Below are 17619 nucleotides of genomic sequence, written 5' to 3' on the forward strand. Positions count from 1 at the left end.
CACAACATGTTGAGGTACTGGTGGAATGTTTTAGTGGAGATCCCTGCCTCTAGATAAATTAATTAGGATCCGCAATTATTTTAGAAAGAAGAGCTATTTTTCATCTTCTCAAAACCTTGCAGTAACTGGGGAAGGGAGTCGTTAGGAGAGCACTGCTGAAAATCTCTAAACAGGGAGAGGGGGTAGGAGAAGGGCTTGGCAACAATGAAGTTCTTGAGTATAGTGGAGTATAACCTGCTGGAGCTAGAAGCAGACTTTAGACATCATCTAACGTCTCAAAAATCTATGTGAGAGAGATGTCACTGCCCTTTTTGCTCTCCCTCCCAATTAAGAATACTAGCTAACTTCAGAGACAAGAGTGTGGGAAAGGGGAACATGGATGAAGAAAGGGACATGACTTGGGATCTATCAAATAAGGTGTGTTTTATTGTGAAAGAAAGAATACTGGTCTGGGAACCACAAAAGTTCTCTCCTATTGCTGAATTTGGGACATGAGAGAAACGATTTAATATCTTTGAGTTTTATTTCCCTCTTCTATAGAATTAAGAGGTTTGACTCAACGATATTTAAGTCCTGTCCAACTCTAAAGCTCCATAATTTAATACTTTGAGAACTACCAGTAGGCCATATTCTACATTTTGGGAATCCCTGATCTAAACCACTAAAGACAAGTTAGATTTTTGAAAAGAAACATCTTCAGTCCTCTGTTTTAACAATTGAAGGGACAGAGCAGTTAAGCTCCTGCTGCTACTCATAGCTCTAATGAAAGCGCCCATTTAGCTCTTAGTCTGCAACTGCCTATAGGTCACAGATAAAGATAGGAAGAACCATAGCCTCTGGGTTGATGTTAATACTGGTCTATCATGCTTCAGTTGTGTGTGTCCAGAGGAGTGCAAACTGGAAGAAACAAAAGCAAGAGAGCAAAGGAAGAACTTTTTGTAGAAAAACTACATGGCTCCAGAGGTCAAATATTCTCTTATGGCTTTTCCTTATGTTTCTGTGATTATGTTCTCCTGTTTTTGCATTTGTCCGTAGGGAAATCTCATGCAACATCCAAGCTACCTGATATCTTGGATGCAGAAAACAAATAAAGGCTGGGAATTGATACCTCTCTGTGTCACGAGGGTGGGGAAAGCTACATGCTTGACAGCATTTTCTGGGTTCTTTCCCATTTCTCAGTACAACCTGAGTCAGAGGTCACAGAGCCCTGCCATCATCAGCCTTTTTAGTTTGACTTGCAACAGAGAGGTGAAATGGGAAGGAGTGACCTCTTCCTAATTTATTGTGGATTGTTTTGTAGCTTATTTTACCGCAGACCCCCCCCAAAAAAGCTGATCTCACATGTATACTTATACAAATATGGCTTGGGACATGATGATAATAGCTAAAATCTATGTAGCATCTTATGGCTACAAAATATTTTATACATATTAACACACTTGAACCCCATAAAATTCTGTGATTAAGGTAGTGGAAGCATTATTATCACCATTTCACAGATGAGAAAACTGGGATTGAAAGGGCTTTAAGTGACGTGCCCAAAGACACACATTTTATTAGAGCCCAGGTGTTCTGACATCATTCTACTATGCTCCATTGTCTCCCTAAGGAATGACTGATACTGGGAATTTCGGAGCCAGGGAAAGAGTTCCAGGATAGGACGTATGACTGTAAAGACAGGACCAAAGAAAATTTCTTGTCCAGAATGAGAGGTCATTGTTCAGAGATTAGCCTAGAGACCTACAGAAATCAAACCGAAAGGCTCTTGGCTCTTTGGCATAAAATTAAATGGGCAATAAACGTGGAACACAAGGTAAAAGTAGGTAGTAAAAGAAGGAGGGTATTGTGAAAGCCTAGCCATTCTGCCAGGTTCAATCAAGCTGGATTACATGAATAAATTATGGATCCATAAATGAAATCCCAAGATTTCTTCATACCATGGCAAAAAAGCTTTGTACAAATGGCTGAGCTTGCAATGTGTAGCTGAATTACTGAGGAGAAGTAGCAAGTCATAGTAAAATGGAAAGATAAGAGTCCTAGAGTTATAGACTCCATATGCTAAATGTCTCTGCACTTGAGTTGTGATTGTTGTTGTGTTGTTTGGTCGTTTTTCAGTCATGTCCAACTCTCCATGACCTCATTTGGGGTTTTCTTGGCAAAGATACTGGAGTGGTTTACCATTTCCTTCTCCAGCTCATTTTATAGATGAGGAACTGACGCAAGCAGGGTTAAATGACTTACACAGGGTCATGTAGCTAGGAAGAATCTAAGATCAGATTTGAACTCAGGAAGATGAGTCTTCCTGTCTCCAGGCCCAGTGCTCTATCTATCCACTGTGCCACCAAGCTGTCCCTGGATTGTGATAGAATGCTGGAAAACTTTTATTTTGTGGATTTAATTTGGGCTGTTTTTACCTTAGACAACCAAGGGATGCAGTAGACAGAGTACTTGGCTTGGAATCAGGAAGACCAGAGTTCAAATCTGGCCTCAGACACTTATTAGCTGTGTGACCCTGGTCAAGTCACTTGACCTCTGTCTGCCTTAGTAGATGTAAATCAGATTGTGTAAGGCTTTAAATGCTGGGTAGAGGTGTCTCTATTTGAGCCTAGATGCAATAAGGAGTCACTTTGAATAGTGGAGTGAAATGGTTAGACCTGTGCTCTAATAAATTCAATATGTTAACTATGTGGAGGATAGGTTAAAGAGGGAAGACACTTGAGGTGGGGAAACTTATTGGAAGGCTATACAGTAGACCAAAGCAATAGGTAATGAAGAAATGAACTAAGGTGGTAGCCATGTGAGTAGAGAAAAGTGGATAGATGGAAGAGATATTGTGGAGGTAGAAATGAAAAAATATATCAACTGATAGGAGATGAGTGAGAGTAAAGAGGCTAACATGACACTAAGGGTGTGTGCCCTCAACAAAAATAGTTTGGAAGAGGGGTGGGTTTGGAGAGAAAGAAGATGAGTTCTGTTTTGGACATGCTAAGCTTTAGATGCCTACAGAACATTTAGTTTGAAATATCCAATAGGTGTCATTTTTTTATTAAGTAAAACTACTTAAAAGTTTCTGTTATGTTCTATAAGATTTTAGAGAAGAGATTATATTCTAAATCAGCATTACCATTGTCTGCTTTGTCTCTCCACTTGACAAGGAAATCAAGCATTGATGACAAGATAGTTGCTAGGCTCTTTTGTTCTGTTCATTAAGGTGATAGATTCACATCGATTTAACTTGAGAATGATAATAATTTTGTATACCTGTTCTTTTGTCCATTTCTCACTTATCATAACCAATAACTTGGTTAAATGCTTTGAAAGGATTTGTTTTCATGACATGCCAAATCTCCATATATTTATTCTGTCTTCCAATTTGATATTGATTTTGACTGCTTATGGGACATCTTGAATTAGATGTCCCTTAGACATCTTAAACTCAACGTGTCCAAAACTAAACCCATTATCTTTCCTCCTAGAACCTTCCCCCTTCCAAACTTCTCTATGACTGTTGAGGGCAATACCATTCTCCCAGTTACCCAGGCTCACAGCCTAGGTGTCATCCTTGACCCCTCACTCTCTCTTACCTACCATATCCAATCTATTGGTAAGGCTTATTGATTTTACCTTCATAACATTTCTCCCATATCCCCTCTTCTCTCTTTTCACACTTCCACCACTATGGTGCTGGCCTTTATCATCTGGATCATCACAAGAGCCTTTTGGTTGGTCTCTTAGCTACAAACCTCTCCCCTCTCCAGTTCATTCTCATCTCAGCTGACAAACTGATCTTCCTAAAATGTTGGTCTAACCATGTCACTTCATGGCTCAATAAAGTCCAGTGGCTTCCTGTCACCTCCAGGATCAAATATAAAATCCCATTTGGCATTCAAAGCCCTTCATAAGCTGACCCCCTTACCTCTCCGGTCTTCTGAACGTCATACTCTCCACCACATACTCTGTGATCAGGTAATACCAGCCTCCTTCCTGTTCCTTACACAAGATAGTCCCTCTCCTGCCTCTGGGAATTTTCACTGGCTATCTTCCATGCCTGGAATGCTTTGCCTTTTCACCTCTTCCTCCTGGTCATGGGGTGCTTGGGTGCCTGTGCTTGGACCCCAATTCCAAAATCACATTTCTCCCTAGCTTCAAAACACCATCTCTGGCAATTTCTCCCCAGCCCAAGGACACTATGTCTAACAATTACTCATGAGTGGGCCCTCATAGGAATTATTAGTTTGAACTGGCTTTGTACTAGCTCATAAAGATATTCAGTACCCACTGGACTATCTATACCAACTCCCTACCTCATTATATGCATCCTGGACTCCTCATTATGTATATCCTAGACTTAAGATATATGTATACTCCCTACATCTATCTTGTCAAACAAGACATTGATTGGTGGCAGACCGGGCAATCCTCAGTTGGCCCTGACCACTAGTTAACTTAGTGATGTAACAGACCTAAAAACCACACCTTCCTGTGCCCCGGCCCCTCCCAACTTGGGCTTTTCCTGGTGAACTCTGGGTAAAACTCCTGCACAGTAAATGCAAAAAGTGCATGCTCCTTTAAGAGCTGACCACTCCTTAACCACTCCCTAATCTCACCCTGAATCACCTAATTAGCATATTTGGCACATGTTTTACTGTAGTTTATCCTATATAAACTTTAACTGTACCCCTTTAAAGTCACAGGTTCCTTAAGGACTTTTGTTTGCTGAAAAGTATAAAAATAAACCTTTGCCAACTTGACTTAAAGAATGCTGACTCTATTTCCCCTTTTTAGAACAAAAGTATTTCCATAGAGTCTCGCTGGGGGGAAAAGTGCTCCTCTTCTTTTACATCAGCCTCAGAGGTCCAAGAAATAACTAAAAATATTTTTAAAATATTTTTGTCTCCCCTAGAAACCCTCTAGAGGTCCACCATGAATTTATTTTCTTCTTTTTTAATGTATATATATATATATATATATATATATGTTTACCCAGTACCACTTACTGAAATAATTTGTACTATAAGTATTATCTGTTGTTCCTTCATCCATCCAACCTTCACACAGTGCTCAAAGAATCTACCCAGTGCACAGATCTGAACTTTCCTGCTCAGAAATTTTCATTCAGTCTTTCATTTATTCACTCAATAGATAATTATTAAGCTTCTACTATATGCAGGGCACTGGACTAGGCACTTGGAGTGGTACAAATTTTAGATAAACCATAGCCCATACCATTCCCTCTTCATCTCTGTCTGATGGAATCTGCCACTTCCTTTAGAGTCCAGCTAAGGTGCCATGCTTTCCATAAAGCTTTTAGGGTCACACGCATACACACACAAACATACACACATGCATGCACACAGGCATGCATCCATCACTTGAAAGTGATCTCTCCCCACTAAATTCTCCTAGACCTCTCTTCCTGCTGGGCAGAAAGAACACAAATCCTTGATTAAGAAGACTTGGGTTCAAGTCATAGTTCTGTTACTATATGTATAATCTTGGAGCTTCAATTTCTTCATGGGTAAAACAAAACCAATATTTTTATTAAGTCCCTCAGACAGTTGTGTTGAGGAAAGTGTTTTGGCAATTGTTCCATACTGAAAATCTACACTCTATTATTACTTAGTTGTGTCAGTGTCATATCCCCTTAGTCAATTATAAATTCTTGAGGACAGAGACTGTTTTGTTTTTCAGCTTTGTATGCAGAGCATTTAGCACAATGCCTTGAACCTAGAACATGTTGAATAAATGTTCTCTCGAATTGAATTAAAACCTCTTTCATTCGTCCTAGACTTACCTCTTTCAAGTTTCAAGGTGGAGGAGCCTTTCCTAGTCTCTTGGAATTTGGTGAATAAATCTGCTCACCTTATCCAGAATTGTATGGGCTTTTATAATACTTCTTGTCAAGCTCTGTCTTCCAAACTAATGAGCCCTAATCTCTATTCTGTCTGCAAACACTTATGCTTGTGGGATTCCAGATGGCTTTTAAGGTCCCTGTTTTGGGTCATCTGTATTGAATCTTCTGACTTCTTTTACTCTTCTTGAGGATTTTTTCCCACTTCTTTACAATGCTTATAAAATTATTTCTTTAAAGATTGCTTATTATATCTTAGACTTCTTTCCTACTTATGACCTAAAAATTTCAAAAATCCACTTGCCAAGGATGCATTTTCTTTAAGTGGTTTATGTCCTCCTTATCATTAGGATCATAAATGTCATCATCATATAGCCACTTCTATCTCAGTTTTCTTCACATCTTTTATGCAGTTTTCCATAGATGTAAGAATTAGATAAAAAGAACATTTACCTTAAGTGATTACTCCAGTCCCTAGTTTACTAAGTAATCTTACTAATATACTACTCTAACTGTGTTACTTCCTTAAGCAGAAATCTTCAATGGCTCCCCACTGTCTGTCCAATAAAGAATAACATCCTGATTCTGGCATTTAAGTTTCCACCCACCATCTAACTCCAATCTACCTTCCCATCTCATATAGTCTATATACTCTTGCCAAATGAGACCATAGTTCAGCTTTTCTCATTCTGCCCCTTCCCAGTTCTAAGCCCCGATCAGCATAGGTTCAACCCATAATCGAATAGTAATTGCTTCTGAAAGACTTTGAAGAAAGAATTGGCAGGACATGTTTATTTATTAGGGGAAGGGCTTAGCACAGCACCTGGCACACAGTAGGTACTTAAGAAATATTGATTCATTGACTAGTGATAGGATTTGTGGACTTGTGATTTCCCACTCCCAGGTAAAGAACCCCCCCCCCAACTAAGGTCGCACTTTCTACAACTTTTAAAGTCTTGGAGAGCTGCCCCTAGACACTGAAAAGTTAAGTGTTAAGCTCAGGGCCCCGTGGTCATTAAATGTCAGAGGTAGGACTGGAATCCAGAGTTTTGTGGCTTCCACACCAATCCTCTAGTCTTTGTGCCATTCTGCCTCTGGTTATTGATTAGATATAGCTAATGAAGGAAAGGAAAGAATACAAGATGACACTGAGACTTTCATCGTGAGTACATAGGAAGAGTAGCATCATTAACACAAAGGGAAACAGCACGATGCAGTGGAAGAGGCGTTGGATTTTGAATCCTAGGACCCAGGACTGTATTGTGGCTCTGTCAGCTGACCAGTGATATGATCCCGGGCGAGTTATTCTTGCCTCCCTGTGCTTCTATTTCCTCATTTTTGAATTAAGGGGATTGAACGACGTGCTCTCTAAGGTTCTTTCCAGACCTAAAATCCCATCTATCCTTTGAAATGAGGAGTTTGGAGTAGGTAGGAATAGAGAGATTTGATTTGGGAGAAATGATAAGAAGCAGTGCACAGTGATGGAAAAGCCCCCAGGTGAGGAGCGAGAAAATACTTCCATTAACTTGAATTGTATGAGGACAGGGGACCAAGGATTGAGCTCTATGGAATGCCTATGGGTAGGAATGGAAAGATAACATTGAGAAAGTACAATAAAAGGGAAAAGAATCTGGAAGCCAAGAGAGGAAGAAGTTTCAAGTAGGAGTAATAATAATCAACAGCTTCAGATTCTGCAGAGAAGTCAAGTAGAATAAGAATTGAGAAAAAATAGATTTAACAAAATCGTAGTTGACCTTGAACAGTAGACTGGCAAAAGCAAATGCTATGAAATCATAATGACCAAAGTTAGACCCAAAAAAACAGATATGCAAAGAATTTCCCTTGACTCCTTTGCAAAAGTTCAGACCATGTGTGTCAAATACTGCATGTAAAGTCAGGCTCTTAATATGAGGCTGAGTTTTGTGGAACTTTTTTTTCTTCCTTTCTTCATACTTTATTAGGGAATGATTCTTTGCGGGGGGGAGGGGCAAAACAAGTGATGGAAGAAAACAAAAGATCAGTGAAAATATACTTTTTAAAAGCATCAGTTCTTTGGGGTGGGGGCGGTGTTTAGAAATCAAACAGTAGGGAGCTAAAGAGTAAATAAAGGATAGCAAAATGTAGGCAGTGGCTGCAAATCACTCATTCCAAAAGGCTGGCAGTAAAAGGAAGGAGATAAACATGGTGTTACGGGGGGCAGTAGGATTAAATGAAGGTTTTCTCTAGATGGGGAATGCCGCTGAATGTCTGAAAGCAGAAGATAATGAGTCACTGGAGAACACCACAGATGTTTAAGTGGGTAGAAGGGTAGATATAAGATCTTTAAGGTATTTAGAAGAGATATTATGAAGAGAAAGAACATTGCAATATTTAAGGAAAGGAGGAAACAGTGGGTATAGAGACAGAATTTTTAAAAAAACCAAAGCCATTTCGCAGTAAATAAATGGTCAAAGGACATGAACAGGCAATTTTACAAGGGAATAAATCCAAGCTATCAACAATCATGAAAAAATGCTCTAAATCAAAAATAATTAGATAGGTGAAAATTAAATCAACTTTGAGATTCCACCTCACACCTCTCAGACTGGTGAAGATAACAAAAGAGAGAAATGATAAGCATTGTGGGGGCGGGGGGAAAATAGGTGCTCTAGTGCACTGTTTGTGGAATTGTAAATTGGTTCAACTATTCTGAAAAGCAATTTGGGACTATGCCCAAAAAGTTATCAAACTGTGTATATCCTTTCACCCAACTATACCACTACTAGGTCTACACCCAAAAAAATCAAAAAAAGTGAAAAGGTGCTACGTGTACAAAAATGTTTATAGAAGTTCTTTTTTTGGTAGCCACAAATTAGAAACTAAAAAGGTATCCTCCTATTTTGGACTGGCTAAAAACACTGTGGTATGTGAATGTAATGGAATACTGTTGTGCCATTAAAAAAATGATGAAATGGACAATTGCAGAGGAAACTGGTAAGACCTTTATGAACTGAGGCAGAGCTAAGTGGGCAGAATCAGGAAAAACATTTATATAATAGAGGCCATTACAGAGAAAAAACTACTTTGAAAGATTTTAGAACACTGATCAGTGAAATTAAATGAAAAACCAAGAGTCCAAAAGAATGAAGATGCAGCACTAATCTCCTGGTAGAAATGAAACTTGACGATAATGATCTTAAAATGTAGCAAGAACATATATAACCCATATCAAATTGCTTATCATCTTAGGGAGAGGAGAGAGGGAGGAAAGGAGAAAATTTAGAACTCTAAGTTTTATTATAAAAATGAATGTTAAAAATTGTTTTTATGTGTAATTAGAGAAAAGAAAATCCTATTTAAAAGAAAAAATGTAGCAAGAGACAAACATTTCTGCACATGGCTAATGTGGTAATTTGTTTTGCCAGCCAACATATTGAAGTATTTATTGTTGCCGTTTTTTAATTTGCTTCATGGAGGAGGTGGGATAGTGGAAGAGACAGATTGGTTTTTTTTCATTACCTAAAAAATTAAAAAGAGAATAAACTGAAAAGTAAGGTTTTTTTTAAAAACTCTTTGAATCACAGAATTTTTGAAAATCATGACCTGTCCAAGCCTTACCTAAAACATGAATCCCTTCTACAACTTCCCAATTAAAGTAGGATACAAGGTCATTTGTTTAGAAAAGGGAACATCAGGTACAGTTGTGCACGTGAAAATCACAAAGGTTTAGAAGAGCTGCTGTGGAAGTATGTTCAGAATCTACAAAAGATGCACAATCATGCACAAAGTTTTCATCTTGCCCCTCCTTGACTGGCCAATGTAAAACAGCACTTGCTATAATCTTGCAGCGCTTTTTCCCCCAATTTTTCTCTTTTCATTATAACCTAATTATTTTTATCAGGTGGTTTCCTTCAGTTTCTTGAACTTTCTATACACCCTATGTGAGTGAAGCTATCTCAGTCTCTTCAGTGGAAAGTGATTTACTCCTCATTTGGCCTCATAGCACCTTCTATTCCTCTTAAGAATTTATTCTAAGTCATATTGGTTGGTTGTTGTCCTTTATTTTCAAAGAGGACCAAAATGACATCAACGTGCTACAGTCAAGTTACAGTGTGTCAGACTGTGGCTGATCGTCAGACCAATATGAGCTCGGAATATCCTACCACAGGTTGGACACAAATAGTCGATGTTATTTGTGTATGTCTCTTCTTCCCCTACTAGACTAGAACCTCCTTAAGAGCAGCCACTGTATGTGTGTGGATAGATAGACAGACAGATAGATAGATAGATAGATAGATAGATAGATAGAGATATAAAATAATTATCTTTGTCTCTTTCCCAGAAGCAGCACGTTGCCCTGTACATAGAAGGTAAATAATAAGTGTCTGTTGAGTTAACAAGTGAGTTTATCATTTATATACAAAGAATCAATGCTTCCTTTTCCCCCATTTCCTACCATTTCTTTCAACCGCATAATCTCATCATGTTTGCTATCCTACTACATCTCAGTTACTTATCGTAAATCATAACAGTTCTTTAGGCAAGATGTAACTATTTATTGCTTATGCTCCTTGGATTTACATAACAGCATTGCAGCCATCTCACCTTGAAACAAACATGAGAACAAGGAAAAAAAATCACACTTCCCTGATCTCAACCTGACCTTGTTCTTCTGTGCCTCTATATATTTTCTTCCCATGCCTGGAAAAATTGCTTCTTATCTTACTGATATTCTCTTCCTTTAAAGGCTACCTCAGATGCAGGCTTCTCTATGAAATCTCTTCAGCTAAAAGTGATCTCTCCCTCCTTGAAATCTTTCAGGCCATACCAACTCTTAAGCATGTTGAACGCTTTCTGATTTGCATTATAGTTATTGGTGCACGTGTCTCACTAGATAGTAAGCGCCTGAAGGGCAAGAACTAAGATCATTTTTTCATCTTTGTATTTCTAGCACAGCACCTTAGACAAGGCAAGTGCTCGTTAAAAGTTTGTGGAACGGAATGGAACTTCCCCCATTTGTAATAAAAAATGTGAATTCACAGACTCTTAGAATTTGAAGAAGCCTCTGAAGCATGAACCCTCATCTGCAATATCCATGACAACTAAATACGTAGCCTTCATTTGAAGACTGCCAATGACAGGAAGTCATTACATACAGAGGTAACCCATAATCCTTTCATAGTTTCCATTTATTGGTCCTATTTTGACTTTCATAGACCAAGAAGAACAAGTCTGATCCCTCTCCTACACAGCAAACTTTAAATACCCGATGGGTATAATCACATTACAACCTCACTCCACCCCATCCTCAAAGTCTTTAATTCTTCACAGGAAACATCACTGATTCCTTCGACCAGTTCTGATATGACATTGTTTGGAATCTCCTCCCCAACCTCCGGATGCACTCCTGTTTGTCAATCCCCTACCCACAATGTGGCATCCACTAAGTATTTAATTTACTGCCACAATTATAATAGCAAAGGTAAAAACCTGTAAAGGCCAGGAGAAATGTTTGCAATGGGATAACTGTGATAATTATCCCATCTCTCCACTGTTGGGCTATATACTCTTGGTCAATACCTACAGATTTTATCATTCCATACTCTATCTTTATCTAATTTGCCAAGCTCCAATTAACTTGCAAGAAAAGTTGAATATAGTGTAAGAGAAAAAGTTTATGGAGAGAGGCAAGGTTTCCACAGAACCCAAGCCTATGAATTTCAAAAGAGAATGGCTGCATTCTGCTCTATTTCATACAGTAATTTGCTTCCACTAATTTGACCACTGGCAGAACAACATGGCCCCCAGTCAAATAAAACAGTACCTTCACCGCTGGTTTGTTAATTGCATTATGGCATTCAATATGCTGGCAGTGGATGGGATTCCAGGCTGTAAAGCAAAGCACAACAGATCAATATTTACTCACTACAGCTGTTACACTCCCCAACACCACCACTTCAGTTGTTTCATTAGATTCTTGTTTAAATGGCTCCTTTGCTGGGAGACCTCAAGGCATATTCTAATCATTTAAATGTCTGAACAATTCAAAAACTGGGGGAAAAATTATACTCATACCATCCTTCTCACTGAGGGACACCAGGTTAAAAGTAGGAGTCCTACAGAGTGCCGTAATAATACCACCAGCCTTTTGTGGAGTCTTTTTAACCCAACAAAGCATTTTATCATCTGTTGTTGAAGTCTTTAAGACTGTGGCATTATTCAAGTGTCGTCACCCCCATTTTACAGACGAGAAAATTTAAGACCAGAGAGATTAAACAACTTGTTGGTGGTGGAGCAGAGCCTAGAGCCCTAATTTCCTGACTCCCTGGCTTGCATTGTTTCCACTGTGCATCACTTCCCTAAAAATCTCAGATTTAGTCCTATGGAAGTATCCCGATGTGGTAATACTTAAGAGCTGTGTTAGGTTCTTTCCTCAGTTCTGAAGGCTCATAAGCCCATACTATTACAGGATTTAGAGTGAGAAGGGACATTAGTCTAGTACCGGGGGGGGGGGGGGGGGGGGATGGGGGACAACCTGCAGCCTGGAGGCCACATGTGGCCTTGTAGGTCCTTGGGTGCAGCCTTTTGACTGAGTTCAAGTTTTACCGAACAAATCCTTTTATTAAGGGAATTTGTTCTGTGAAGTTTGGATTCGGTCAAAGGGCCACATGTGGCTTCAGGTGCCACACCCCTGGTCTGGTCTAATGCCTTCTTTTTACAGATGAAGAAACCAAGACCCAGAGAACGCACATGATTTGTCCAAGGTTCCAAAGGCAATAAGTGAGGGGCAGAATTTGAACTCAGGTCCTTTGACTCTAAATCCAGCACCCTTACAATAGAAGCACTAAGGGGTAAATTTCTCAACCAAGAGAAATATTCCTTCTCCCAATAACCCCACTCAGGATTGTATCTGCCTTATTCAGATTAAGCCTCTGTTTGTTTATTTGTTTGTTTGTTTGTTTCTATCCAGATCCTTCATTTGGGACACACAGCAGGTAAAGCAAGAAACCATGCCAGTGGGATCACATGAAAATGAAATGCTTAGCTCAGAATCATCACTAGCCCTACAGTGTTATTGCCTAAAGAACTTAAAATTTTTTTTCCTAATAAGGCAATAACACGTTTATTTTTGGAAGAACTAAAGGTGCCACATTTTCATCCTATAAAGCTGTGAATTTCTTCACAAATAAGATAACTGTCTAAGTATTTATCTTTGAATATCATAACATCATAGATGTTAGGTTCCTTGGAGGTCAACAGGGGTGGGGAATCCACGGCCTCAAGGCCCCATGTCATCTTCTAGGTCCTCGGGTGTGGCTTTTTGACTGAGTCCAGGTTTTACAGAACAAATCCTTTTATTAAGGGCATTTGTTCTGTGAAGTTTGGATTCAGTGAAAAGGCCACACTTGAGGACCTAGAGGGCCCCGTGTGGCCTCGAGGCTGCAGGTTCCCCACCCCTGGCCTAATCACCTCATTCTGCAGTTAAGGAAACCAAGGCCTAGAAAGCTGAAATGACATGTCCAGAGGTAGGAAGTGTCAGAGCTGGGATTAAAACTCATGCCCTTTGACTCTAAATCCAATACCCTTTCCACTATGTGACGCTGACTCTTAGTACAAGGCTAGAGTCCTAGTAAGCACTTAATAAATGCCTGTAGTCTCCTTGAATTGAAAATCCAGTTTGTATTTATCATTCACAATAATGATTTTATTATCTTGATTTTTAACATTCTTAAAAAGATGCCAGGTTATTAATCTATTACACCATTTTAAAATGGATCATTTTACATAATTTTCTAAGAGCTGTTACCCAAAGAGATCGCCTTGTCTTCAGTAATAAGTCTAAAAAGTGTTTGTGACAATGCAAGTGTTACTGCTGAGACAGCTGGGGACTACAGCAAAGCTCGAATGCCCATGCCACCCAGCGTTATTTTTCAGTCTCGTGTTCAAAGTAGGAGTCAGCGCAGACAAACCCTGATCAAACATTGGGAGTTAGATCAATAAAATCAGAAAATGTCTGAGTCAGATGGGACCTCAATGGCCATCTAACCCTAACCATATCCGAGCGAGAATTCCCCCTATAGCATTCCTGACAAAATCCGCCCATCCTCTGCTTGACGGCTTCCAGGGATGGAGAAATGACTACTTTCTGAAGGAATCTCTTCCACTTTTGGAAAGCTCTGATCCTTAGGAAGCCAACAGCCACTTATGAGGTTTTCACCCATTGATTCTTCCCTTCTGGATCAAGGAGAACAACTCTAATCCCTCTATATGACAGCACTTCAGATACTTGAAGAAAATAATACTGCTGAGAAAGATGGGAACAAGTGGATATTCACTTCTCTTCTACCCACCTCTGTGTAGCCATTAAATGTAGTACATTAAATGGGACCTTTGTGACTAAAACAATATACCTTTGAAAACACCTAAGAAGCAGGCCTTATAGCACCACAGGTCTCTTATATAATCCTTTAAGGTTTACAAATCACTTTCCTCACAACTCTGTGAAGTATGCTGTACAGGTATTATTGTCACTACTTTAAATGTGAGAGGCCTGAGGCTCAGAGAGGTCGAGTAACTTGCCCAGGGTCACACAGCTAATAAGTGTTAGAGCCAGGACTTGAACCCAAGTACTCCCGACTACCCGTATTCTTTCCACTGTACTACAATGGCTTCCCACTTATACAATGAGTCTGTGACCAGGGCCAAAACCTGCTAGAACAGTCGGGGCCATTGTCCCATTTGGGAATATCAAGGTCCCAGAAGGAAGTCCTCGCTGTTCTCGGTAACTTACATCTTGGGGCACTCCATCATTATTCCTGAATGCCTACAAGTGCCCGCATGTGGGCCTGCTTGTGGCATGAGTGAGCACTTGAACCATTTGTCTCACTAGGTTGTGCTCTTACCTGTGTACTGCAATCCCCTGTACTCACTTATGGCCCCTGGAGGTTTTAAATTGGGCCAATAGTGAAAGAGCATCTGCACAGCTGGAGGTTTCACTTGGGAAGGTCCATATGCTATTACATACAGTAAATCCTAAAGAGAAAGAGAAAATTCACTCAGCATCACAGAAATGTCATTCAACATTACTAAAGAAATATTGCTAGAGTTTATAGTAAGTTAAGCAATAAAAAACATGTAGAAATCCTATTACTGGGGTTCCATAATAAGAAACCCCAAAGAATGTACTGTGGGCCTGTCTTAAAAGTGAGACTACCTCACAACAAAGTCCTTCAGACTTAAACAAAAATTCTTAATGTAAGGTTTGAGTGGGTCTCATCTTATACCAAATTCTGTTCCACAGAGATTAACATTCTAGAAGGATTTAGGCTACATATATGTCATCTTTAAAAAGCACATCTGTTATGAAAAAAGGGATTCAGGCAAATTAAATAACTTGTCATCTGGAAATATAGGAGGAACAGGAATAAACTAATTCCCAGAATGAAGACACGTTCATCAACTTATTCTATCGGCACGCTGTTCATAAAGCATCATTTCTGTTCCAACTAATAAACAGATTCACTACTGAGGGAAGAATTATGGGCATTGTCACATCAGAAGAGTAGGATTTTGATGTTTTGGGCCTTCACAATAACTTATATTTGTCAACCATCTTTTACAATGTTATGCAAGTTCAATTTGCATCCACCCAGCTACATTTGGTCCAAAACTTACTTTCCAGACTTCTTGCTTATATTTCATGAGGCATTCCAATAACTGGCAATGATACACTAGAAGAAGGAAAATGCAATTTTAACATAAAATTACTTGTAAACACATGAAAAACTGCTTATAGACACAATATTAATGGCCTATACAACTAAAATTAATCAAAGAATTAGTCATATTCATAGCTAGAAAGAACCTGAGAAAATTGCAACATAAAACATCAGACCTAGAAAGAGATCTAATAATTATATAATTTAACCTTCTCATTTTACAGAGGAGGGCCTAATACCAAGAGAAGTCAAGTGACTGAGCCAAGATCATGAAATAAGTTACTGGAAAAACTAGATTTCAAAAGCAGGTCTCCAAACTGTCAGGTTAAGGATTAATTCACTACTCCACAGTTGGCATTAGAAAAAAATTTTTTTTTATTTTTAAAGTTCCAAAGAATAGAAATGGCTTTGGAATTCCTAGGTCTTTCTTCTAGTATCTACTATTTAATTTATCATGTTAATGAAGTAGAACTTAAGGGACTCCCAAGAATCACAACATAATGTATATTACCTAGATTTAAAGAAAGTCAAGAAACACCCAGAAAAAAAAAGTCTTGACAGAACCAGCATAGAGATTCAAACTGAAGCCTTCCCTGACTGCTCTAGCCCAAAGTGGGCTATCCTTCTTTCAAATCCCAACACCCATTTGCTCTCTGTTTCCATTCACTTGGCACCTATCTCATGCCATCATGACTATATGTCTTGCCTCCTGAACTAAACTGTGAAGTTACCTGAAGGCAGTGCCAGTGTCTTTTTTTTTATTCCCTCTCATTCCTAACACAATCATATACTGGACATAGTTCAGTTGTTACAGGCAGATTGAATTCATGCCATAAGTTACAAGACCAGACTATCAGTTTCAACAGCCAGGCTGCCATTTGCTATTCTTATAATAAATTCAAATGACCTCAGAATGGAGAGATCCATACCCTGTCATCTCACACCAGAGAATCCCTACGAAGGATTGTTTTATTCTTTGAGAATTCCTCAACAAGAAGCCCAGTGTGACAGAAAGCAATAGACTCCGATTCAGAAAACCTGAGTTTTGTGTTCCTACCCTGCCACTTAATAGACCAAGGCGCTTTATTCTCTGAGTCTCAGTTCTCTCATTGTAAAATGAAGGGATTACTTTTCTAGGCTAAGACAAAGTATATGAAAAAAGCAGTCATGTGGGTTTTCCCCAGTGGCAAATGAGGCAACAAATTTGGAGGCCACTTATACTCACATTGGTAAGTATTTATATGATGCAGAGGAAAATATATATATATATATACATATATACATATAAATATAAATATATACATATAAATATACATATACATATATATATATATATAATGCACAGAAAACCAAAACATAGAGAGCATTCATTAATACTAAAACATTTAAGTTGGGCTGGCTTGACCAGACCCCAGATCAGGTTTCTTTACAGACTAATAAGAAATGTAATAAATCTGAACTTTATTTTGTTCATCCTCTGTACTGGATAGAGTGATATATGGAAAATCATTCCTTAGTTAAATATATTTTTATGAAAGTCTTACACTATTCATTGAAGGACTTTATTTTTTGATATGAGAATACTTGAAGAGAGAAATCATAAAAGTTGAGGTTAAAAGCTGGGTACTCCACCATAGAATTTTTCTTTTCCTAATAAATGAGAATTTTCAAAAATCAAATAAAACTTGATTTTACACATGTAGAATGTGATTCAGAATAGTTTGCCCTTTAAGGTCATTTTCCAGCATTCACTTGCAGATATGCCGATGCAAAAAGCACACTAGATACAAATCTATTAACCACTAGGTTAATAAATTTCATTCTAGTGTGAATATACATGTCTATTTCTACTCACATATTTTCAGTGAAAGCTTGTTTTTAATCATTCCAAAAGCATTGAGCCAGCAAGTTTTTTCTCGCCTCCACAAGGAGTCTAGAGAAAATTCTATTTTGATTCTAAAGCCTGTTTTCCAATCGGTTTCCTAACATCTCTCTAGTCCACCAAAAGAAGTCTTTCTCAGAATGAGAATTCACAGCCTGTTTAGAGTCATAAGGGTAGTTGATGATTGT

The 17619-nt window shown here is 38.7% G+C and overlaps 1 protein-coding gene across 1 annotated transcript in view; it reads right to left on the reverse strand.

The window, feature by feature from the left end:
- UNC79 (unc-79 homolog, NALCN channel complex subunit) overlaps nucleotides 1-17619 on the reverse strand; it is a 291664-nt gene that overhangs the window by 254677 nt on the left and 19368 nt on the right. Inside the window, exons 5-7 of the mRNA XM_036735956.1 lie at nucleotides 15506-15561; nucleotides 14734-14863; nucleotides 11655-11719 (exon numbers count right to left, since the gene is read on the reverse strand). Coding sequence (XP_036591851.1) covers nucleotides 11655-11719; nucleotides 14734-14863; nucleotides 15506-15561 — 251 coding nt within the window. The remainder of the gene's footprint in view (nucleotides 1-11654; nucleotides 11720-14733; nucleotides 14864-15505; nucleotides 15562-17619) is intronic.

This window comes from Trichosurus vulpecula, chromosome 8, assembly GCF_011100635.1.
Source record: "Trichosurus vulpecula isolate mTriVul1 chromosome 8, mTriVul1.pri, whole genome shotgun sequence".
Classification (NCBI taxonomy): Eukaryota; Metazoa; Chordata; class Mammalia; order Diprotodontia; family Phalangeridae; genus Trichosurus; species Trichosurus vulpecula.